Source organism: Scyliorhinus canicula, chromosome 15, assembly GCF_902713615.1.
Source record: "Scyliorhinus canicula chromosome 15, sScyCan1.1, whole genome shotgun sequence".
NCBI classification, from domain to species: domain Eukaryota; kingdom Metazoa; phylum Chordata; class Chondrichthyes; order Carcharhiniformes; family Scyliorhinidae; genus Scyliorhinus; species Scyliorhinus canicula.
The window spans coordinates 124,078,921-124,104,074 of NC_052160.1; the positions used below are offsets into that span (position 1 = coordinate 124,078,921).

General features: G+C 43.0%; 1 protein-coding gene across 10 annotated transcripts in view; it reads right to left on the reverse strand.

Annotated features, from left to right (window-relative positions):
* Positions 1–553: 553 nt before the first annotated feature.
* LOC119977991 (6-phosphofructo-2-kinase/fructose-2,6-bisphosphatase 2-like) overlaps positions 554–25,154 on the reverse strand; it is a 94,084-nt gene continuing 69,483 nt past the window's right edge. For 8 of the 10 annotated variants that reach the window (XM_038819268.1, XM_038819274.1, XM_038819266.1 and 5 more), the window contains 4 exons: positions 20,613–20,675; positions 14,866–14,930; positions 4,823–4,878; positions 554–2,067 (listed from right to left, as the gene is read on the reverse strand). In XM_038819268.1, coding sequence (XP_038675196.1) covers positions 2,022–2,067; positions 4,823–4,878; positions 14,866–14,930; positions 20,613–20,675 — 230 coding nt within the window. In that variant the 3' untranslated portion in view covers positions 554–2,021. Of the gene's footprint in view, positions 2,068–4,804; positions 4,879–14,865; positions 14,931–20,546; positions 20,676–25,154 lie in introns of those variants that run through there. The other 2 variants (XM_038819267.1, XR_005463339.1) reach the window with 2 other exon arrangements.

Consider the following 25,154-nt stretch of genomic DNA (forward strand, 5'->3'; position numbering starts at 1 on the left):
GCAGGGGTGCTAGTTGGGAGGGGGGGGGAGGTTGCCCTGTTGCAGGGGTCACTATGGGGGGTTCCCTTATCAAAGGGGTCCTTGTGGTAGAGGAGGCCTGGACAGGTAGTGCATTGTTGGAGGAGGGGTGGCCCTCCAATGGGCTTGGATGATCTCAACCACAGGTAGAGACAAGTGATCCATGTCCATGTGATTACCGGCTGCGGGGTCCGGAGCATCACCGAAGTCCCATTTGTATTTATTTACATGCCCCCCCTCTCCGGCGCACATTGTGGACCTCGTTCATGCCGCCAGTGAGGGCTCGGAGCATCGCGATGGGACCAGCACCCCCACACTCAATCCTGATTCCCCCCCCCCCCCCCCCCCCCCCCCCGACACCTGATTCTCTGTCCCATCGGGGATGCATTCCAGGTGTCCCGGGGATGGATAATCCCACCCACTGTCTCAGAGGAGATAATGCAATCATAATGGGAGAAATAAGCAAGGCTTAAAAGAAAAAAAGTACAAACTGCTTTGTGAGATGGCTTATAACCAGATGAATATGAGTACGTCATTTATTTTTATGCAGGAGAGAATTTATTTATTTTTCCCAGATGAATACACATTCCCGTCTCAAGAATTATACACACACACACAGATCAGGCAATACCTTTTATAAAGAGTAAAAAGCACATATATAACTTTTGCATAAACATATGTTATTCTATTTAACCAATGGCCCACAGATCATCTCAGATACCAAGTACAAAGATTAAATATTCAATTATACATACACGTTTAAAAATCAACAGTTTCATCCAGATAGACTTTTTTTTCACTGCTTTGTGCAAAATTGTACAGTATTTCTCCTGGATGAGATTTCTTCCTTGAAATTATTTTACATACTTGGACATTGAAATAATTATTTAATGTGCTCAATATTTCAAAATAATGCTCAGACATGGCTTTTTAAAACCAAAGACAGATGTTTTTCCACTGTCACATTTATAAATATGTCACAATATTAAATTTACAACTTTTATATTTGTTTACACAATACATTATCTGGGAGCCTGTACACTGTGCGTTTTGACCTTTATTTTCTCACAATAAGTAGGTCAGTCTGTGTACCTTAAATAACAGACTTGATAATTTGTAAACTCAATTTACTTTTGACACCTTTGATTACATAGCTGGATGGTAACATCAAATAAGTGTCATACAAGAGCTTTAACAGTCAGTGGCTTGAATTCAGTTTGTTCTGATTAGTTTGGAGGGGTAAAATATAACTAAAATTACTGAGAACAAAAAAATAAGATTCTTGAGATTTAACAGCATAAAGTGTAAGCTAATCTCTGAACATGATCTCAAATCCAAATCATAAATTAAGCAAGTTCCAGCCTTGAATCTCAATAGCGTATACCTGATTCATGTATAGGCCAGCCATCTATCTTAACCATCAGATAATTAGGAATGAAGCAAAATAAAATCCTAGTGAATGCTAAGTATTTTGTGGGATTCAGAGGAGTATAGCTCCAGCAATGTGAATTGTGTCAATTCATAGCCAAACTGAAGAAATTTAGAAATATTCTCCAAATAATGGCAGAATGTCTGACTGGTAGCTCTATGAAACAAAGACAGTAATTCAACCAGGCAAACGTTTCACCCACTTAAAAAGTCTGGAAATGTCAACAAATAAAATAAAGTTGGTAAAAGCATTGAGACAGGTCACCAAACTAATTGGAATAACTTATGTCGCTATCAACCCCTCCACATTTTCACTCTGCTATGGGAACAAAAGGGAAATTGCTGACTATAAATCTTATGTGCTTTTCCCTCAGTTTAATTTGCATTCCCTTCACAGAAAGGCAATACTTTTCCCACTTGAATAATTGCACCAAAACGAAAGACTGAGTAGCACTTACTTTATAGGAGGCACAGTCAAGTTTAAAACATTTTACAAAATCTGAACTGACTCCAGGGAAGGTGCCCGAGATAAGCTATCATTTGTTCGCAATGTCACTGAATGCAGTTAAAGCTCATTAAAGCAAACTACAGCGTAAATGGACTCTTCCAAAAAATGGACACCTGCAAAAAACAAACACTTATTGAGACCCAAATAACTCGCATGATAAATACACAACAGGCATTCTGAAACAACAGATCATAAATTAGAAACAACAGACTACGTTCAATGAATGAAACACTTTCCCATCATGGGATACAGCCCGTCCAAAGCTGTTGTTTCTGGAACTTTCATTAAGTCGGGATCACCAGTGCTTCCTCATGTAGCTCGTTTCCTTTCTGTCCCAAATCCTCCTGAGGTCAGTGAATGCTGTTTAATGTGAGGTGGCAATGCCTTATTGCAAACAAATAGCGTTTGTTGAATTGGGTGCTTTTTACCCAGAATGCTTACTGCAGAGAAACTGTTCTTGGGGACTGAAAGCTTGCATGGCAGCATGGTGGCACCATGGTTAGTACTGCTGCCTCACAGCTCCAGAGACTCGGGTTTAATTCCGGCCTCAGGTGACTGTCGCTGTGGAGTTTGCACTTGCTCCCCATGTCTGCGTGGGTTTCCTCCAGGTGTTCCGGTTTCGTCCCACAGTCCAAAGATGTGCAGGTTAGGTGGATTGGCCATGCTAAATTGCCCCTTACTGTCCAAAAGGTTAGGTTACGGGAATAGGCTGGAGGGCAGCACAGTAGCATTGTGGATAGCACAATCGCTTAACAGCTCCAGGGTCCCAGGTTCAATTCCAGCTTGGATCACTGTCTGTGCAGAGTCTGCACATCCTCCCAGTGTGTGCATGGGTTTCCTCCGGGTGCTCCGGTTTCCTCCCACAGTCCAAAGATGTGCAGGTTAGGTGGATTGGCCATGATAAATTTCCCTTAGTGTCCAAAATTGCCCTTAGTGTTGGGTGGGGTTACTGGGTTATGGGGAGGTGTTAACCTTGGGTCGGGTGCTCTTTCCAGGAGCCGGTGCAGACTCGATGGGCCGAATGGCCTCGTTCTGCACTGTAAATTCTATGATGTGAAATAGGGTGCTCTTTCCAGGAGCCGGTGCAGACTCGATGGGCTGAATGGCCTCGTTCTGCACTGTAAATTCTATGATGTGAAATAGGGTGCTCTTTCCAAGGGCTGATGCAGACTCGATGGGATGAATGGCTTCCTTCTGCACTGTAAACTCGATGATTCTATGACTCTATCCTAGGTACAGCACAGTTTCTCTGCATCTATCAATGCTAGGTAAAGAACACCACATTCTAATGGAAAAGGTTCATAATATATACAATAGTTCTTTGAAAATAAGGACACCCGAGAATAATGGACACAATGCCACTCCCCAACATGTAATGTACAGGTCTTACTGCAATACAAACAAGATCTGAAGCTCCACTTATGACAAGAATGGAACACAACAAGATAAATGGCCAATCATTATTTTGTTAATTCTCAAGATCCCACTGAGCAGATTGCCACTTTTAAGTGTTATTGAATAACAATTAACAAACTGCCCATTTTGTTTTCAACTGCATTTTTAAAACAATTCAAGTCCCCTTGTTAAAGTGGTTAAAAAAATGTAAGTACGACTGAAATTTGTGGTCATGCTGTCCAGAACTCCCTTGGCTTAAAGCCACATATTTATGTAAAAGACTGAGGTTCCCTTCTTGTTGATTATGACTTCCCTGATGCAACTCATTGTGTTGCCAGATGGTGTTCCAGTTAGAAAAAGAGCTCGGAATACAAAGATAACAAAAATAAACAAAGCAATTCAGAACAATACAGTGTTAACAAAAGTGTACTTTTCTACATCTCTACACAAGACAGCATAGTATAATTTTGGGGGAAAACGGATTGTCCTCGGAACAAAATATAAAATAATAAAAATATTAACACAAAGTTAAGGCCTGTTCCACCGCAGGTGCAGAATAACCCTTTTTTTAAAAACTAAGTCAGGATCTCAGTAAAGCTTTTCAAGTTAGTGTCACTTTTTTAAATTATGGAGAAATTGTCTGGCAGTGGAGACTGCACAGTATGACATACAGCAATTTTACTAGCTTCTTCTGTGGTGCTTGATTTGATTAGGTTGTTGTTTTATATTAGATCCTCATGAAAACAAATGTTATAAGAACAGAGGTCGATGATCGTAGGTCCTTAAAGATATTTTGAAAAAATAACAAGAATATGTTCCAGTAGAATGAAACATCTAATGTTTCACGATAGTTAAACTTTTACAGGGAAATAAATATGGGTTAAACGTACAGTAAATAAATTATATCAGTCACATTACTGTCAGAGTGACTAACACACCTAAATTGCAATGAGCAACATTTTAATGAGACGAACAGAATGCCGTATGATACGACTGAAGTACAAGAATATTTTCACCAAAGGACTGACACCATATTTCACAAATTAGACAATTGAGCAATCCACTGGTGATAATATTTTCCATATTTCTTCTGATCATCAGACAGTGCCTACTAGATAATAACCAAGATTAAAGAAAGTTTAAATGATTGCAATTGTACTTCGAAATTGTTTTTCCGTCATTTAGCCTACAGTATCTATTATTACACAATCATAGACACCTCTTTCAGCATGTTAGTTTCCAGCTACTAACTGAAAAAGGATGAAATGATACAACATTTATATTTTAGGTTGGACGGTTGCAAGGTGGGGCAAATTACACAAAAGCAGATCTTGGATTATTTTATCCCCTTTAGTTCCAGAAGACACTCTCTTAGATTGCTAGTCATTAAAATATTAGTATTAATTTCAGTGTGCCCAAATGAACAACATGTTAATAACCAGTTGAGTTATTCATTGAAAATGTTCCAATTACTTATTATATGGGACAGTACTCAGTGCCTCCTCCCGTGTGCGATTTAATGAAACATTCTGTGAAGGAAGAAGACAACAGTTAATAGATCATAACATAATACTGGTTAAATTCAAAACCTTCGGTCATTATGAAGTACATATCTGGTATATTTCTGACAGGTTCTGCGAAAATATATATCGTTACACGTAGGAGCATTTTGTTTTCTTTCAAACGCGGTTAACTAATAGAAGCAGAACCTTGTGTTTTCTCCTGTGGGTCTTTGGAATGCAAGAAAACGTCTAAAGCTAAATTAAGTATAGCCTGAGTAGGATCATTCAGAACATTCTCAGTAAATAATCCTTTAATCTAAAAGAAGTTCCTGTTTCAAACTGTATGGGGAGAAGGTTCCCGGATGATCTTTTTCACTCCTGCGTCCTGAAAGAAGTGCTTGTTAGGTGAATTGGACATTCTGAATTCTCCCTCCGTGTACCCGAACAGGCGCCGGAATGTGGCGACTAGGGAATTTTCACAGTACCTTCATTGCAGTGTTAATATATGCCTACTTGTGACACTAATAAAGATTATTATTATTGCTCAAATTACATCAGTGGCAGGAAGATTGCTCTTCGCAGGAGTTGACAAAGATCTGATGTCATTGCTGGAATGATGCAGCAGGTTGATTCAAATTTAAGAGTTCCTTGTGTTGCTTCTCCTGGTTTTAATTCTGGAACTCATACATATTAATATTTAATTCCCTCATATCCAAGAGAAACCCTTTTGACTTTAGGGACTTGGATTTTCACACTGTGGTTGGTATTCTCCGGGCTCCCAGCTGCGTGTTTCTCAGCAGCGGATGGTGGCGCACCGTTGACTGGCGGCAGGAGGATTTCCCTTTGAGGCTACCCCATGCCACTGGGAAACCCATAGGCAGGGAGGGTGCGCTGATGGCAGGACCAGAGAATTCCGGCCAAAATATTTTCTTGGGAGTGATTGGTGAGTCATTGGCCTTTACAAATCTTACACACCTTGAAGTGGACACCATTCAGGTCAACGTAACAAGAGCTAGGGGTCAAACAAAGGACTGATAACTGTATTCTGGCTTACTGAAGTACAACACACACTCAATAGTTGAAAGAATAAACATCACAGTTTAGGCTCTGTCATTTGATAAATTTAGCAAACATTAAACAAAAACATAACAATAATAAATGCAATTATAAAAAATATTACTATCTTTGAAATAACAAAAGTAACAAAAAATGCTTCACCTTCAATAACACAAATTGAATCCTGAATCATGGTTGCCTATTTTTGCATAATTATCTGGCAAGTTGATGTCTGATACTAATGGCATTACCATCGCTGAATGCCGCATCATCAACACCCTGGGGTAGTCATCATTGGTCTGAACTTTAACTAGAATAGCCACGTAAATACTGTGGCTACAATAGCAGGTTACACGCTACAAATTGTGGCATGTGACTCGCGTCCTTACCTGTAGCTTGTCCACCACTTAGAAAGCACAAGTTAAGATTGTGGTAGATGATGACGCTCCACGAGATGAGTGCAGCATCAACAACACCCGTGTAGCTCAGCACACATCAGGACAAATGGCCTACTTGACTGGCACTATATCCAGTCCACAGGTCACTGAAAGGGACAACACAGGTGGAGAAGGTAGTCCAGGCATACGGCATGCTTGCCTTCATTGGCCAGGGCATTGAGTATAAAAATTGGCAAGTCATGTTGCAGCTGCATAGAACCTTAGCTAGGCCACACTTGGGAGTATAGTATTCAATTCTGGTCACCACACTACCAGAAGGATGCGGAGGCTTTAGAGAGAGTGCAGAAGAGGTTTACCAGGATGTTGCCTGGCATGGAGGACATTAGCTATGAGGAGAGGTTGAATAAACTTGGTTTGTTCTCACTGGAATGAAGGAGGCTGAGGGGCGACCTGATAGAGGTCTACAAAATTATAAGGGGCATAGACAGAGTGGATAGTCAGAGACTTTCTCCCAGGGTAGAGGGGTCAATTAGTGGGTTCTTGGAACTCGCTGCCGGAGGAGGTGGTGGAAGCAGGGACGATAGTGACGTTTAAGGGGCATCTTGACAAATACATGAATAGGATGGGAATAGAGGGATATGGATCCTGGAAGTGTAGAAGATCTTAGTTTTGACGGGCAGCATGGTCGGCGCAGGCTTGGGGGGGCGTAGGACCTATTCCAATGCTGTACTTTTCTTTGTTCTATCCATCACCTTTAATCATTCGCTACCTCCATTACACTAGCACACCTTGGCTGCAGTGTGTAAACTCTACAAGATGCACTGCAGAAGGGTTCCCCTTGCTCCCCAGCAGGGGGGCGAGCGATAGGGTGCTCTCGGGGGTCTGGGTCGGAGGGGGGAGGATATCGGACATATACAAAGTAATGCAGGAGGCTGAGGAGGCATCAGTAGAGGAGTTGAAAGCCAAGTGGGAGGGGGAGCTGGGAGAGCAGATAGAGGATGGGACATGGGCTGATGCCCTGGAGAGGGTTAATTCTTCCTCCTCGTGTGCGAGGCTTAGCCTCATTCAATTTAAGGTGCTACATAGAGCCCATATGACGGGGACAAGGATGAGTCGGTTCTTTGGGGGTGAGGACAGATGTGTCAGGTGCTCGGGAAGTCCAGCGAACCATGTCCATATGTTTTGGGCATGTCCGGCACTGGAGGAGTTCTGGAAGGGAGTGGCAAGGACGGTGTCGAGGGTGGTGGGATCCAGGGTCAAACCAGGATGGGGACTAGCGATCTTTGGGGTTGGGGTGGAGCCGGGGGTACAGGAGGCGAGAGAGGCTGGAATACTGGCCTTTGCGTCCCTAGTTGCGCGAAGAAGGATACTGATACAGTGGAAGGACGCGAGGCCTCCAAGCGTGGAAACTTGGATTAATGACATGGCAAGCTTTATCCAGTTGGAAAGGGTCAAATTCGCCCTGAGAGGGTCGGTACAAGGGTTCTTCAGGCGGTGGCAGCCTTTCCTCAACTTTTTGGCTCAAAGATAGGGTGCAGAGGTCGCAGCAGCAGCAGCCCCCCGGGGGGGGGGGGGGGGGGGGGGGGTGGCAACAACGGGTGTGGTAACAACGGGTGTGGTGGGTTATTTAAGGTTGTAATGCGGACAAATTTGTTCGCAGTTCATGTTTGATGTTAATTGTTGCTTTGTTTGTTTTTTGGGGGGGGGAGGGGGGAGGGACAGCGCGCGCGGGGGGTCGGGCGGGGGGGGATATCTGTTAAGAGGGAATATTGTGTAATAGTCTATGGTTAGGGGGGGTAAATATTTTCATGTAAAAAATCTCTTCAATAAAAATTATTTAAAAAAAAAGATGCACTGCAGCAACTCACCAAGGCTCCTTCAACAACACATTTCAAACCCATAATCTCTCCCACCTCCAAGGACAAGGGCAGCTGATGCACATGAATGCCACCACATGTAAGTTCCTCTCCAAGCCATACCTCATCCTGACATGGAACTATTATCCCCTTCCTTCTCTGTGAAAACCTGTGATCTCCTCACCTAAAAATACTGTTGGTGTAACTACAGCACATATTCTACAATGGAAACAGCAGGCGCGATTCTCCGCAACTGCCAACGCCGGAGTGAAACCCGGAGTGTTTCATGCCGGCGTCGGAGGCCGCTCCTCGCCCCCTATTCCCCCCAATCCCCCCCCCCCCACCCCGGGGGGCTAGGAGCGGCATTGCGGGAAACTCGGCTGCCGGGCCTTGACCCTTGCGTCAAAGCGGCGCGCCAAGAATGACGCGGCCGGCAGCGCCTAAGTGACGTCAGCCGCGCATGCGCAGGTTAGCCGGCTCCAACCCGTGCATGCGCGGTTGCCGTCTTCCCCTCCGCTGCCCCGCAAGACGTGGCGGCTTGATCTTGCGGGGCGCCGGAGGGGAAAGAGTGCGTCTCTTAGAGACGCCAGCCCGACGATCGGTGGGCACCGATCGCGAGCCAGTCCCCTCACGAGCACGCCCGTGGTGCTCGATCCCCTCTCCACCCCCCACAGCCCCCACACTTACCTGTCGTGCGATGTTTACGCCGGCAGCAACCAGGTGTGGTTGCCGTCGGCGTGAACCCGTTGGGGTCGTCAGGCCGCTTGCCCCATCCGGAGAATCGCCGATCGCCGGGAAAAACGCGACACGCCATTTTGGGGGGGGGGGGGAGAATCGCGGGGGGGTGCCAGAGCGGCCCTCCCGCGATTCTCCCACCCGGCGGAGAATCGCGCCCAGCGACTTTGGATGTTTTCGAGGCAGAATTTCCACTTTCTCCCCTGTGTCTGCGTGGGTTTCCTACAGTCCAAAGATGGACAGGTTAGATGGATTGGCCATGCTAAATTGCCCCTTTGTGTCCACTCCCCCCTCTCTATAAACCCACTTAATCTTCACGTCAGGTGAACCAGCTTTTTGAAAATATTCAGCCAGAGTCTGAAGGGGTTCTAACACCAAAATGTAGTTTATAAAGCAAGTATTATTCTATGCCCTGCAGATTTTAAGATAGATTGAGAGCTGTATGTTTCTTTTCATGTTGTTTAATTGTAAATTGACCAGTAGCATTAGGGGGTAATTGTAAGTTATTCATTTCAGATGTGATGTTCAAAAGTAATATTGTATTCATAATAAATTTTTGATTTAGAAATACCAAAGCCCTATTTCTTCAAGCAATCACTGCTGGAGCAAATCATTCTTTACGCACAGTCCTTCAAATAAACTAAAATATTGGGGTTTCAGGCCACACTCTTTAATAACTTTCTTTTCCCAATCACCCAAATGATTTGAAACGGTTACTTGGCATTTAAAAAAATATTCTCATCTTACTTCCAATAATAAATGTTGCCACTCCTTCCATTCCCCACAATGAGAATAGCAAAAAACAAGGTGTGAAACAAACAAATACATGTCATGAGTCAATGTACAATAGGGTATCTCTATGATAAAACTAATTTCAATAGCTCATCCATTAGAGATAACAATGACTGCTGGATCCCACACATCAAGCTTTTCAAACATACCCAACATTTATATATCTATATATCTTCCCACGTGAAGCAAAACAATTACAAAAGCTACCGAACAGATGTCCGATTGCATGCACACAAAATTCAAAAATCCCAAAAAGTACAGGAAAATAATTTTCCAAAACTGGCACTACTAAGACTGCTTCATGTTCAACCTCCTAGAAAACAGTTAGCTACAAATAAATCCCTGCTTTTAAGAGCAGTCTAAGCACAAAAGTCAACCGAAAATATATTGAGTGCTGGTTTTCTCACTATGAGTTCAACTCACTGAGTTCAACAGATGTAGCATTCTACCGTGCCAAATAAACTTTACCAAAAATAAACTACTATTCATAAGGTACCAAATATATAAAACGGAGAAACAATGGGTCAGAAATATGGTCAGTGATGGGCAGCACCGTGGCGCAGTGGATTAGCCCTGCTGCCTCACGGCGCCGAGGTCCTAGGTTCGATCCCGACACTGGGTCACTGTTCGTGTGGAGTTTGCACATTCTCCCCATGTTAATATTATTATTAATAATAATAATAGCTTATTGTCACAAGTAGGCTTCAATGAAGTTACTGTGAAAAGCCCCATGTCGCCACATTCCGGCATCTGTTCGGGGAGGCCGGTACGGGAATTGAACCCGCGCTGCTGGCATTTTTCTGCATTACAAGCCAGCTGTTTAGCCTACTGTGCTAATCCAGCCTCAGATCTTTGCATGGGTTTCGCCCCCACAACCCAAAGTTGTGCAGGCTAGGTGGATTGGCCATGCTAAATTGCCCCTTAATTGGAAAAAATGAATTGGGTACTCTAAATTTATAAACAAAAAATAAAAATAAGCAATATGGTCAGTGACAAACAGTTACACTGCACGTTGAATTTTATGGACTTCTGGAGTTCCCATAAGTCAATCATCAAAAAACTCAATGCTCTCTTCAAACCATTTGAGACTAGTTAACAGTACAAGCAACTTTGTATCTCCTTAACCGATCATGCTGATGAATCATTAATGAGCAGCGCTGAGTTTGAACCAGGATGTGTCAGTTAAAATATTTAATCTAATATAATGTCAGCAAATGAAAGAGAAGGAAAGCAAGAGGAAGAGAAAGAGATGAGTGAAAAAGTAATAAAAGTATTTTTGCAAATCTCCAAATTAATATTTAAAGGAATGTGACTCCATATTTGTGAAAGTTAATTTCAGTGCTAGAAAGGTTGTTTGACAGAAATTCAAACTCATCATGCCATTAAAAGATTACTTAGACTGAAGTAGTCAACTACCATCTTCCAGAGTAGTAACAAAGAGTGGTTATAATAAAAGTGTTGTATTATTAAAGTGCTACGTCAGGATTTTGGTGCAAGTAGAAATTCAGTGTACAAGATGATTAAAAAGACATAAGGCACAGAAACAGGTCATTCAACCCAACCAGTCCATGCCAGTGCTCCTTCCATCTTTTATTAACTAAATCTACAATCGTTACCATCTATTCCCTTCTCCCTCATGATTTCCCTTAATACATCTATACGATTCGCTTCAACCTCTGTCATGAAGCTCCATGTTCTTAATACTCTTTGGGTAAAGTTTCTTTTGAAATCCATATTGGATATATTGGTGACTCTCTTACATTGATGGCCTCTGATTATGCTCTTACCCACTAGAGAAAACATTCGCTCAGTATCCATTCTATTAAACATCTGAATTTTAAAGACCTATTAGGTCACCCCTCAGCTTTATTTTTTCCAGCAGAGGTGACCCAGCCTGTCAATCCTTTCCTAATATGCATATACACACGATTATGTAATATATGGTCATCTCTGCGCCCTCTGCAGTGCCTACATATTCTTTTCCAAAATGGCAACCAAAGCTGCTTGCTTGCTAGAACTAAAGGGGAGACAATAATGTTGTTGTAATTAATATCACTGGACTAGTAATCCAGAGGCCCAGACTAATGCCCTCAAGACATGAGTTCAACTCGTACTTGGCAGCTGGTGGAATTTAAATTGAATTAATAAAGCTGGAGTATAAAGCTAGTCTCAGTGATGGTGACATGACAACTATCACCAATGGTCGTACAATTTCACGTGGTTCATTAATATCCTTTATCATCCTTACCTGTTCCTACTCTAACTTCCCTATACAATGGTCTGGCAAAGCCACTCAGTTCAAGGGTAATTAGGGATGGTCAACAAATGCTGCCTCTGCCAGCAACACCCATGTCTTATGAAAAGAGTAAATAAAAATGTGTGCTTTAATCAAGGGTAGATACAACTTTAACATAACTTCAGTACTTCTCAATTCTAACCCACTAGAAATAAAGCCTCGAGTTTAGTTTGCTTTTCGAATGGCTTTGCTAACCTGTAGTGTAACATTTGGTGATTGATATATTTGAACTTTTGAGGTCCTTTGTTCCTCTATCCCATTTAAACTCGCCTCTTCCAATTAATCAGTACCTTTCCTATTCTTCCTACCAAAATGTGCTACTTCTCACTTATCTGTATTTAACGGGCGCGATTCTCCGCTCCCCACACCGGGTGGGAGAATCGTGCGAGAGCCGAGCGACTCACGACACGCCCCCCGCGATTCTCCCACCCCCCGCTCAGAAGAATCGCCGCTCGCCGTTTTTCACGGCGACCAGCGATTCTCCGGCCCGTATGGGCCGAGCCCTGCAGTTCCCGACCGGTTCACGACGGCGGCAACCATACCTGGTCGCTGCCGTCGTGAACATGGGCGCCAAATGCTGGTTTGAAGCTTGTGGGGGGGGAGAGAGGGGAGTGAGCACCACGGCCGTGCTCGGGAGGGGACTGGCCCGCGATCGGTGCCCACCAATCATCGGGCCGGCGTCTCAAATCGACGCACTCTTTCCCCTCCGCCGCCCCGCAAGATCAAGCCGCCACGTCTTGCGGGGCAGCGGAGCGGAAGACGGCAACTGCACATGCGCGGGTTGGAGCCGTCAGCCGCGCATGTGCGGGTTGGAGCCGGCCAACCTGCGCATGCGCGGCTGACATCACTTAGGCGCCACCGTCGCGTCATTCTCGGCGCGCAAGCATCAAGGCCCGGCGGCCGAGAGTTATGGAGCGCCGCTCCTAGCCCCCCGGTGGGGGTGAATAAGGTGCGAGGAGCGGCCTCCGAGGCCGTCGTGAAACTCGGCCGAGTTCACGACGGCCGTCCCGATTTATCGCGGGAGCGGAGAATTCCGCCCAACGTATTTTGCCAATTATTTTCCCAATTCTGCAAATTAATGTCCTCTTGTGATTCATTACAGTCTTCCTCGGCACTGACCTTCTTCCCTCCTCCAATTTAGTGTTATCTGCAAGTAAAGAAATTCTGATTCCAAAATCCAAATAATTTGTGTAAGTGTGAACAGCACTGGCCCCAGCATGGAACCAACTTCTGTTACTCTGAATAACTACCTTTTATTCCCACTTGCTTTTGAAAAATTAATTTTAAAGGGACGTGAGCTTCTCTAGCTAGACCAACTTTTGTTCCCAACCCCAATTGCCCATGAGAAGGTGACGGTGAGCTGCCTTCTTGAACTGCCGTAGTTCATGTGGTATATGTACACCCACTGTGCTATTAGGAAGGAAAGTCCATGATTTTCACAGTGAAGGAATGGTGATTTATTTCCAAATCAGGATGGTGAGCGACTTGGAGGGAAACTTCCAAGTGGTGCTGTTCCCACGTATCTGCTGCCCTTGTCCTTCTAGATGGTAGTGGTTGTGAGTTTGGAAGGTGCTGCCGAAGGAATCTTGGTGAGTTCCTGCAGTGCATCTTGTAGTTGGTACACACTGCTGCTACTGTACATTGTTGGTGAAGGAAGTGAATATTTATGGAAGGGGTGCCAATCAAGAGGACTGCTTTCTCCTGGATGGTGTTGAGCTTCCCTGCTTTGTCTTAAAGCCAGTTAGCAAACTTATTTGGCAATTTATCAAATTGCCTTCATCTGCTGAATAACTCTGTTACCTCCACAAAAAATTCAATAAGGTTAAAGGAGGTACTTGTTTTGTAAACCAGCAATGCTTTAAAGCTCGAGGCAGTTTAAATTCTTTATCAACTCATTAGTGCAAGCTAGAATTTGTAGAAAATAGAAAAAGACATTCAAACAATCAATGAAAACAATTCAAATTAACATGTGGCAAAGCAGGTTGTGTCTCTAGATTGGAGCATTTGGGAGTTAATGGACAGCAGGGCTTTCCTAAGCAAACACATCTGCTGTAGATGTCTCTGTCTCAAATCTCCCTGCCTCAGAATCATTTAGCTGGAGGGGGAGATGGAGACAGTCTGATGAAAAAGGGAGGGGACAGATACCTTCAAGTTACAGACCGTCTTAACTTGGACATCTTTTGCCATCCCTATTGCTTGCTGAGTTAAAATTCTGGAACTCTATATCCAACCTCATAAATATTCTTCAAGAGTCTGAAAGTGAAATTAGGTTGGATGACCCATTTTCGGCAAATATGGACACTATGGGTTGAATTTTCTGCGTCTGTGTCGGAAATTTGCAATGTTTTAGATCATAGAATTTATAGTGCAGAAGGAGGCCATTCGGCCTATCGAGTCTGCACCGGCTCATGGAAAGAGCACCCTACCCAAGGTTAACACCTCCACCCTATCCCCATAACCCAGTAACCCCATCCAACACCAAGGGCAATTTTGGACACTAAGGGCAATTTATCATGTCCAATCCACCTAACTTGCACATCTTTGGACTGTGGGAGGAAACCGGAGCACCCGGAAGAAACCCACGCACACACAGGGAGGATGTGCAGACTCCGCACAGACAGTGACCCAAGCCAGAATCGAACCTGGGACCCTGGAGCTGTGAAGCGATTGTGCTATCCACAATGCTACCGTGCTGCCCTTCTCTATCGTTACGATAGTAATTTGACCACACAGACTGTAATAGTTCAAGAATGGCAACAACTTTCTCAGGGGACTAAAGATAATTTTTTCCCAATTTTTGTCAAAAAGACAATTTACATTCTCATTTAGAGCTTAACACACTTAAACTGTGAAGCTAGTTGAAGAAAAACAGAGTCTTTACCTGTGGCCGGTCACGATGTGTGTTTACTGCTTTTACATTTAAGTAAACGGATTCCATTTTACAGCCTAAAAGACAAGAAAGTTTTAAACATTAATACAGAAAGTAAGTAGCGTATTGTGAAAACTCATTAATCAATTCTGCAGTTGTCAATGCTAATTGCTGAACCCATGGACTATGGATTTGAATAAAATGACATTAAAACCAAACATTCCTTATATTAAGTCCAATCTACTGTCAATATGCTCAACATTTATAAAGCCCACAGCAAAGGAAGGAAAATCACAAAAGTTGACTCTTGTATCTCCCGTTTGATGCAACAGTTTCTCACATCTTGAAGTACAGTAATTTTCAAAATAAAATACATATTTTTAATCTAAAAGTATACCTGCAGGTTTGAGTGCATATTACACATAGTAACAAAATAATCCTTTTACATCCAGCATTAGAGTGTAATATCGAGGTGGACAAAATATTGGGAGAGACAGATAGCACTAGAACATAGAATAGCAAGTTAAAGGCAGATTCAGTACAAGGGAGAAAGTAATGATGTCTAAATCAGGGTTATATTGCATGTATATGAATGAAAAGGCTGTAGCAAATAAGATTGGGGTGTTATAGGTGCAGTTGCCATGTGGGATTATGACATGGTGGTGATAACATGGACTTGGCTCAAGGAGAGGCAAGACCAGATGTCAAATATTCCTGGGGATAATGTGTTCAGGAAAGAGAGTGTAGGAAGAAAAGGAGGAGAGGTGACTGTTGTAGTGCGGAGTAATACGACAAGGCAGTGTTAACAAAGGAATAACTTTGCATTATAGATCAACACAACACAGGGCTAGTTCCCTTGACACCCAGGCTTAATCTGATGAACCCAAAGTTCCCGGGTTCACGCCCTGGCACCTGATAGGTTCAGGTTCACGCACTCCATCCCCAGGGGCTCAGGGCGAGTCACGTGGCCTGCAAAGTACCCCCTTTAAGGGGCCGTGCTATCACAGTGGTGATATTGGTTAAGGAGAGCACTGCAAGGCTGGAGAAAGAGGATGTCCCCGAGGGCTCAAGGACAGAATTAATTTGGCTAGAGCCAAGGAACAAAAAAATTGCAATCCCATTGCTCAGTGTAGTCCATAGGTGACCAGCTAATGGGAAGGATGCAGAGGAACAAACCTGCAGGGAAACAGAGATGCAAACATTATAGAGTAGTTATAATGGGGGACTTTTAATTAGAGTAGAATCATTACAGTGCAGAAGGAGGTCTTATGGCCCATCAAGTCTGTACTGGCCCTCTGAATGTGTACCCTTACTGGAGTCAGACCCCCACCCTATCCCCACAATCCAGTAACCCCACCTAACCTAACCTCAAACCTTTTTGGACACTAAGGGGCAATTGATCATGGCCAATCCACCTAACCTGCACATCTTTGGACCGTGGGAGGAAACCAGAGCACTCGGAGAAAACCCACGCAGACACAGGGAGAAAGTGAAAATTCTACACAGACAGTCATCCGAGGCCGGAATTGAACCCGGATCCCTGGAGCTGTAATGCAGCAGTGCTAACCACTATGCCACCCCTGAATATAAACTGAGATAGTGGTAGTGTAAAGGACAGAAAGGGGAAAGGGTTACAAGATTGTGTTCCGGGGAATGTTTTACACCTGTCCAACAACAAAGGATGCACTGCTGGACCTGGTTCTTGGAAATTAGGTGAGCCAAGTGTCAGTTGGGAACATTTAGGAGACAGTGATTATTGTATAAGGTTTAGGTAGAAAATGTTGGTAGAAAAGGACAATGGTCAATCCAGAGTAAGAATAATAAGAACATAAGAACTAGGAGTAGGTAATTCAGCTCTGTGTGCCTGCTCCGCCATTCAATACGATTATGGCTCATCTTATTCTCGGCCTCATCTCCACCTTCCTGCCTGCTCCCCACAACCCACCAATTAAAAAACAATGTATCTCTTCAAATTTGTTTAGTGGTCCAGTGTCCACTACACTCTGGCGTAGAGAATTCCACAGGTTCACAACCTTTTGAGTGAAGTAATTCCTCCTCATTTCTGTTTTAAATCTGCCGCCTCTTAGACGAAGATTATGGCCTCTCGTTCTGGAATGTCCAACAAGGGGAAACATCCACTCTACGTCTACCTAACTGGGGGGACAGGTGGATAGGACAGCTGGAAAGAGCAGTTATTAAAGCATACAGTATTCCAGGCTTTGTAATTGGGGCACAGAGTACAAGAGCAAGGAGGTTGTGCTGAACTTGTTTAGGACACCAGTTAATACCTCTGCTCGAGTATTGTGTAGTTCTGGGCACCACACTTTAGGTAGGACTTTTTCACACAGCACGTGGCTTGGGTCTGGAATGCACTGTCTGGCAGGCTCCATTGAGGCATTCAAGAGGAGATTGGATGATTATTTGAATAGAAACAATGTGCAGGGTTTCAGGGAAAAGGCAGGTGAATGGCACTAAATGATAATGCTCATTTAAAGAGCCGGTGTAAATATGATGGGCCGGATGGCCTCCTGTGCCGTAAAAATTCTGTGATTCATACAATTAATTTCTAAAAGAAATAATCAAGGAGTTACTGGTCAGTTTTGAGGTTTTTTTTATTTACAGTTTTGGAAACCTTGAAATGCTGTATCTGAATTGCTGTCCTCAAATAGGTGAAAGGCAGAGATCACCTTCATCAGCCATCTTAGAACCATCCATGGTTAACAACACTTCTTCAAGCCATGTTTGATCATGAATGAGTCAATGCAATTCCAGTCTTCTTTGAACCATTAGGCAATGAGTAAATAGTCTGATCTTTTCTACTTGCCTGACGATGCAAATGAAAATGCTCCAGATCAGACAGAGCCACTCATTTCACTTTCAGCGTATCTGCTGTTTAAATGGTCAGTTGAAGCTGACATCCATCACTTGCAACTGGCCTGCCAATCCCCTGAGAATTAAAGATCTAGGCGATTAATATGTTGGATATCCTTAATGCAGAACAGTGGAGTATACCTAAACACCCAACAACATGATATTCCAAAGAGGGCCTTTGCACTGCATATTATGCAACTAGTCTTTAATAAAACCTATGTCCATCAAACTGTTTCATGTTCACAGCCAATCATGCCTTGTGGCCGTGTGATATTCCTTGGGAGAGCTTTTAATTTGGAGATAACATATGGCAGCATTGTTGTCCCATATCCCTATGCTTTGAGCATGACAGTGAAACAAATATTTTCTTTTCAAGTTGATCTTAAGCTGGTCGATGTTTCTCCTTTGACAGTCATGGCTTGACTGAATGGAATATCAAATGTGAGTGGCAGTATGGGAAACTCTATTGTGGTGGTGCTGCTTCTGCAGCCTCATGATATAATGCTGTGACTGGCATAGCTTATCCCCTCCTTCATCGGGCATGTGATTGAAGTGTGCCGAATGACGTGCCTTTGCATAAAGAGGTAGCATCGCTTTGGAATTACTTTAAAGGTGCTCTTGGGACCCAAAACCGTTGTTCTATAAAATGCTTTCAAACAAATTTTGGCACATCCACTTGTTCAATGTTGGTGAATTTATTCTAGAAGTTATTGCTTGAGCTAAGGTGTTGAGCCTTTATTCCATGTCCAAAGGTTTTGCCTAGATCGTCTTGGGACTTCGGCTTGTCCTTTGAGATTCACCAAACCAACTTTTGCCCCATTAACATTAAATTCCCGTGCTTCTGCTCTGTTACCAGTTTTACAGCAACTGTTTATCAACTTTGGTTTGAAGAACGCAATATAACTTTCTCTTTTCTCTGCCATGTTAATGTTTTGTATGAGGAATCCTGCCTTATCTGTGTCAAATGCTACATTTGATTGATTGATGAACGTGGCGCTGCCACTCAGCAAAATAAATGGATTTTTTAGCAATGGCTCTAATTCTACACACTGGTACTCCTATTCAATTTGGTATAATTTATTTTCACTTATTCTTGTATTTGATTGAAAAGTGAAGTAATAATATTCTAATTTTCAAAATAGGGAAAATCCTCCAAACAATTTGGATTATATCCAGATGGATAAGTTATCAGATAGTGCAACCAGGAGGCATGGATATAAAATCTTCAATGAGTTAATGTTAGGGGATATTTATTTTCAGAGCTCACCCTCTGCAACAGATTATTGAAGCATGTGCATGAAAGGATAATGCAGTGCTTCAGAGAGCAGAAAAAACAACTTCACAGAAAGGAGCTTCCAGTTATAGGGGACAAGTTTCAGGTTAATTGGGATTTTAAAGATTTCACTGCTTACTGCAGCAACCTGAAAGTTTCTTTGATCGTCTTAGGGAGGTGAAGATTGATTTCCCCTGAGATTTCCCCAAGTTAGCCTCAGGATTGCTGTTGCAGGTCTACTTTGAAATTTCACAGGAGATGTTATGTAGGCTGTAACGGACAGGCATCCTTGATGGAGCAGATGTTGCCCACACTACCTCTCCCAATATTAACAACTTGCATTCATAAAGCACCCTTTAATGCGACAAAACATTCCAAAAGAGACAAACATTGCGGTCAAGGAAGATGGTAGGCAGTAAGGAGTGTTATAAAAGATAGAGAAAATAAAGAGGTTTAGCAAAAGGAATGTTAGAGCTTTGGGCCCTAGGCATCTGTGACATGGCCACCAATGGTGGGGTGAAGGGAGTGGGTTTGAATAATAGGTTAGAATTGGAGGAACACAGAATTCTCAGAGGGTAGTAGGGCTGGGAGAGGTTGAAAAGATGGGGAGGAGTGAGACCATGGAAGGATGTGAACACAAGAATGAGAATTATAAAATCCCATTCCTCATCCTTCCTTTTACATAAATACTCGGATGTGTAACTCATACCAAGCAAACTATTACTTTACAATATGATTAAGAGTGCAAGGCTGTTTTAAAAGCATGTTGGAGGACCAACATGATGTGCCAGCTTGGTGGGATTGGGAATGACCATCAGGATACCTCAGCTGGAAAGTTCCCGATCTTAAAGGAACTGAATAGGAGTCAGGGGCATGTCTAAATGGAAAATGGGCTGGGGGGGGACCAGAAGGAGAGAACCACAATGTTTTCCAAAGTATGAACAGAATGAAAGTCTGAAATTTGAGATCTTGTATCTCAAGATGCTCCCGCCATTCCCCCCCCCTTCAAATTTCATCATCCCTCACTTAGACGTAGCACACACCATTTATTACACTGTATATGCACTGTGGTTGCCGTGTGCAAAAACACAAGCATACACTTTTCCTGAAAAGAAAATCTGGAAAAAATGTAATATAAAGATGAATGACCATATTATGGAGGACAAACAAAGTGCTGCTTGGATGATTTAAATATTTTGTTTCAGCGACATTTGTTTCCCCAAAGGAAAAGCAAGAAAAAACCAGACAACCGTTAGCAGGTTAATATAAAGCCATGACGCGGCTGATAAGTGATGAACCTCTATCCTCTACAGAATTTTTCATTTTTTGGAAATTGAAAAATGCATGTTTCTCAGATATAATTTACTTCATTCAATACTTCAATTTGCATTTCTGAGATATGAAAAATATTGTCAGCACCATGTAAAATTAAGTTTCAAATATGCCTTCATTTATTCTGGATTTTTCAATAAGTATCAATTTAAAAAAGGACATCCAAGAATTATTTTAAAAATTAATTCAAATTTAACAAGTTCAGCATCTGATTTACCTTGCCCTGTGCTCAGTGTTAATAGAAGAGATTTGAATGATGATAGTAAAGCGTGTGATTACTGACCATAGGCAACAGGTGTTAGTTTTAAGACAGTATGTAGAGGGCACTTCAGGTAAGGCAATTCGTCTGGAATGAAAAAAATAGAAAATATTAAACCATGAAAGAGAAAGATGGTCTTTGTCACAATAATGTCCACTTCACCATCATTACACATGGAGACACCGAATTAAAGCAACATTATTCAATTCTGCCACTAAAATGCTATTTTCATTAAAAAAATACTTTACCAATGTAAGGGATAAGAATGCTGAAGAATGACAGACTTTCCATTTTTGTCACTTGACAGCACCTAGTACTCAAAGAGAGGACTTTGTCTGGCCTTATGATGCAAGGTATGTTTTAACAATGCATCTCAACTCCAACCTCAGAAAAACACCACTGTCATGTTTTTCTCCTTCCCTTAACAGCTAATTCTGTGGATTCAAATGAGATTGCTATTTTTGTTCCACTTTGTAGTGAATCATTCAGGGATTTTTTGTCATTGGATTCATGCCCAATAAATACAGTCAGGTCTGCTGTGCCATATTTCACGTAGGGCCCTTATAATTGTTTTTTATTCCATCAGTTTTGATGGATTTTTAAAAAAATAATATTTTTATTGAGGTATTTAAAATTTTTTATCACATTAACAAAAACAACATCCACGTGGCAAAATGAACATTTCCCCCCCACCGCAGCCCAATCTTTACGCACCTCAACCAAACAATAACAATCCCCCCGGGAATACTGGATCTGCTGACATTTTTAATTTTCCCCGAGAAAGTTGACAAATGGCTGCCACCTCCGGGAGAACCCTAACATTGACCCTCAGGCAAATTTTATTTTCTCAAGACCGAGAACCCCAGCGATGTCACTAATTCAGGTCTCCACACTCGGGGGCCTCGAGTCCCTCCACATTAATAAGATCCCTGGCTACCAGGGAGGCAAAGGCCAGGACGTCGGCCTCTTTCGCCACCTGAACTCCCGGATCTTCCGACACTCCAAAGATCGCTGCCTCAGGAGTAGGCACCACCCGTGTTTTTAGCACCGTCGACATTGCCTTAGCAAAACCCTGCCAAAACCCTCTAAGCTTCGGGCATGCCCAAAACATGTGGACGTGATTTGCTGGGCTTCCCGCGCACCTCGCACACCTATGGACTCAGAAGTTAGAGATGCGAAAGGTGTACGCTAACTTATCATACTGTGCTGTGCATACTACCCTAGAATAGTACTTGATTTAAAAAAAAAATCATTTACAGGAAGTGAGCGTTGCTGGTGAGCATTTATTACCCATTCCCAATTGCTCTCGAGGAAATCCTATGTTCCTATATCCTTGTGAAGGAATGGCAATATATTTCCAAGTCAAGATGGTGAGTAGCTTGGAGGGCAACTTCTAGATGGTGTTCCCATTCATCTACTGCCCATGTCCTTCTGGATGATAGCGGTTGTGGGTTTGTAAGGTGCTGCCTAAGGAGCCTTCATAAGTTCCTGCAGTGCCTCTTGTAGATGATTAACACTGCTACCACCGTGCATCCTTGATGGAGGGAGTGAATGCTTGTGGAAGGCGTGCCAGTCAAGTGGGCTGCTTTATCCTGGATGGCATTGAGCTTCTTGAGTATTTTTGGAGGTGCAGTCATACAGGCAAGTGGAGAGTATTCCATTACACTCCTGCCTTAAGCCTTGCAGGTGGCGGACAGGCTTTGTGGAGTCAAGTGGTGAGTTACTTGCTGAAGAATTTCTAGCCTCTGACCTGCTTTTCTAGCTACAGTATTTATATGGCTAGTCCAGTTCAGTTTCTGGTCAATGGCAGTACCCAAGATGTTGACAGTGGGGAATTCAGTGATGGTAATATCACTGAAGGTCAAGACATACGGGATGGTGAAAAAAATTACAAAAACTGTGTATACTGGCTTCCATAAATTCTAAATCTTAAAGCAAGGAAACAAAGAACGGCAGTGAGATTACGGATTGGCTGCTTCTTATATGAATCAATGAAAATGAAATCAGGTTTGATGAACCTGGAGTTTTTAGAAGTTGTGGCCAGCAGAGTAGGTGTACTCCAACAAAGAGTCATCCAGACTCTGTTTTTCCACAACAGATGATGTCAGACTTGCTGAAATTGTCCAGCATTTTCTGTTTCAGTCCAATCAGCATGCATATGAATTTGGATATTCGGAAAGCATTTTATGAAGGTTCGTGGTTATTGAGGAAGTAGGAAGTAGTTAAGAGTAGTATATTGGTACAGAAACAGAGTCGAATCAGAGTTGGAATGAGCTGGTCCTTTTCAGGTTGGCAGGCTGTAGTTAGTGCGGTGCCGCAGGATCACTAAGCACTTGTAGCTCAACTATTTGTAATTGTTGAGCTGCAACAATTGTGGATGGATGGAGAAAACGGAGTGTGGTTTGTCAGGGTTTGCTGATGATGCAGGGAAGGGTAGGGGAGAAATCTTTGGGGAAAACGTGGTGGGGTCTCGGGGAGATGTGTACAGATTGATTGAGTGGGTAAGAGCATGACAGGTGAAGTATAATATGGGGAGGTCTGAACTTATTCACTTGGAAGGAAAAAATGGAAAAGCAGACAAGACTGGAAACTGTTGGTGTTCAGAGGGAATGGAGTATCATTATGCATGAGTCCATAAGACCATAAAACATAAGAGCAGAATTAGGTCATTCAGCCCAACGGGTCTGCTCCACCATTCAATCATGGCTAATATATTTCTCATCCCCATTCTCCTGCCTTCTCCCCATAACTCCTGATCCCCTTATTAATCAAAAACCTATCTATCTCTGTCTTAAAGACATTCAGTGATTTGGTCTCCACAGCCTTCTGCAGCAAAAAATTCCACAGATTCACTACCCTCTGGCTGACAAAATTCCTCCTCATCTCAATTTTAAAGAATCGTCCCTTCAGTTCGAGGCTATGGCCTCTGGTTCTAGTTTTCCCTACTAGCAGAAACATCCTCTCCACGTCCTCTCTATCCAGGCCTCGCAGTATCCTGTATGTGTCAATAAGATTCACCCCCCCTCTTATCCTTCTGAACTCCAATGAGTGCAGACCCAGAGTCCTCAACTGCTCCTCATATAGCAAGCTCTTCATTCCAGGGATCATTCTTGTGAACCTCCTCTACCCTTTCCAAGGCCAGCACATCCTTCCTTAGATATGGGGCCCAAAACTGCTCACAATACTCCAAATGGGATCTGACCAAAGCCTCAGAAGTACATTCCTGGTTTGTATTCTAGCCCTCTTGACATGAATGCTAACATTGCTCTTGCCTTCCTAACTGCCGATTGAACCTGCACTTTAACCTTAAGAGAATCTTGAACTAGGACTCCCAAGTCTCTCAGTGCTTCTGATTTCCTCAGCCTTTTCCCATTTGGAAAACAATCTATGCCTCCATTCTTCCTACCAAAGGGCATTATCTCACACTTTTCCACATTGTATTCCATCTGTCACTTCATTGCCCACTCTCCTAACCTGTCCCAAGTCCTTCTACAGCTCTCCTGCTTCCTGAATACTACCTGTCCCTCTGCATATCTTTGTATAATCTGCAAATTTAACAAGAGTGGCCTAAGTTTCTTCTTCCAGATTGTTAATGTATATTGTGAAACGTTGTGGTCCCAACACCGACCGCTGAGGCACACCACTGGTCACCAGCTGCCATTGTGAAAAAGACCCCTTTATCCCCACTCTCTGCTTTCTGCCAGTCAGCCAATTCTCTAACCATGCCAGAATCTTACCCTTAACATCATGGGCTCTTAACTTATTTAACAGTCTCCGTCTCCTATCCGGCACCTTGTCAACCGTCTTCTGGAAATCTAAATAAATCATGTCCACTGGTTCTCCTTTGTCTAACTTCCTTGTTACCTCCTCAAAAAACTGTAACAGATTTGTCAGACATGACCTCCCCTTGACGAAGTCGTGCTGACTCAGTCCTATTTTATCATGCACTTCCAAGTACTCCGCAATCTCATCTTTATTAATGGACTCTAAACTCTTACCAATGACCGAAGTCAGGCTAACCGGCCTGTAATTTCCAGTCTTCGGCCTCCGTACCCTCTTAAACAGGAGTGTTACGTTAACCATTTCCCAGTCCTCTGGGACCCTCCCTGCCTCCAGTGATTCATGAAAGATCACCACCAATACCTCCACAATCTCCTCAGCTATCTCCTTTAGAATCCTGGGGTGTAGACCATCTGGTCCTGGTGACTTATCCACCTTCAGATCTTTCAGTTTCCCAGAAACTTCTCCTTAGTGATGGCCACTACACTGACCTCTGCCCCCTGATTCTCCTGAAGTTCTGGTATCCCACTGGTGTCTTCCACCATGAAGATTGATGAAAAGTGCCTACTCAGTTCCTCTACCATTTATTTATTTCCTATTACTACTTCTCCAGCCTAATTTTTCAGTGGTCGAATGTATATTCCTGCCTCTCTCTTGCCTTTTTGTATATTGAAAAAAAATGTTTCTATCTTCTTTTATATTGCTAGCTATCTTACACTCACATTTCATCTTCTCCCCCCTTACTGCTTTTTCCATTGTTCTCTGCTCGCTTTTAAAGATTTCCCA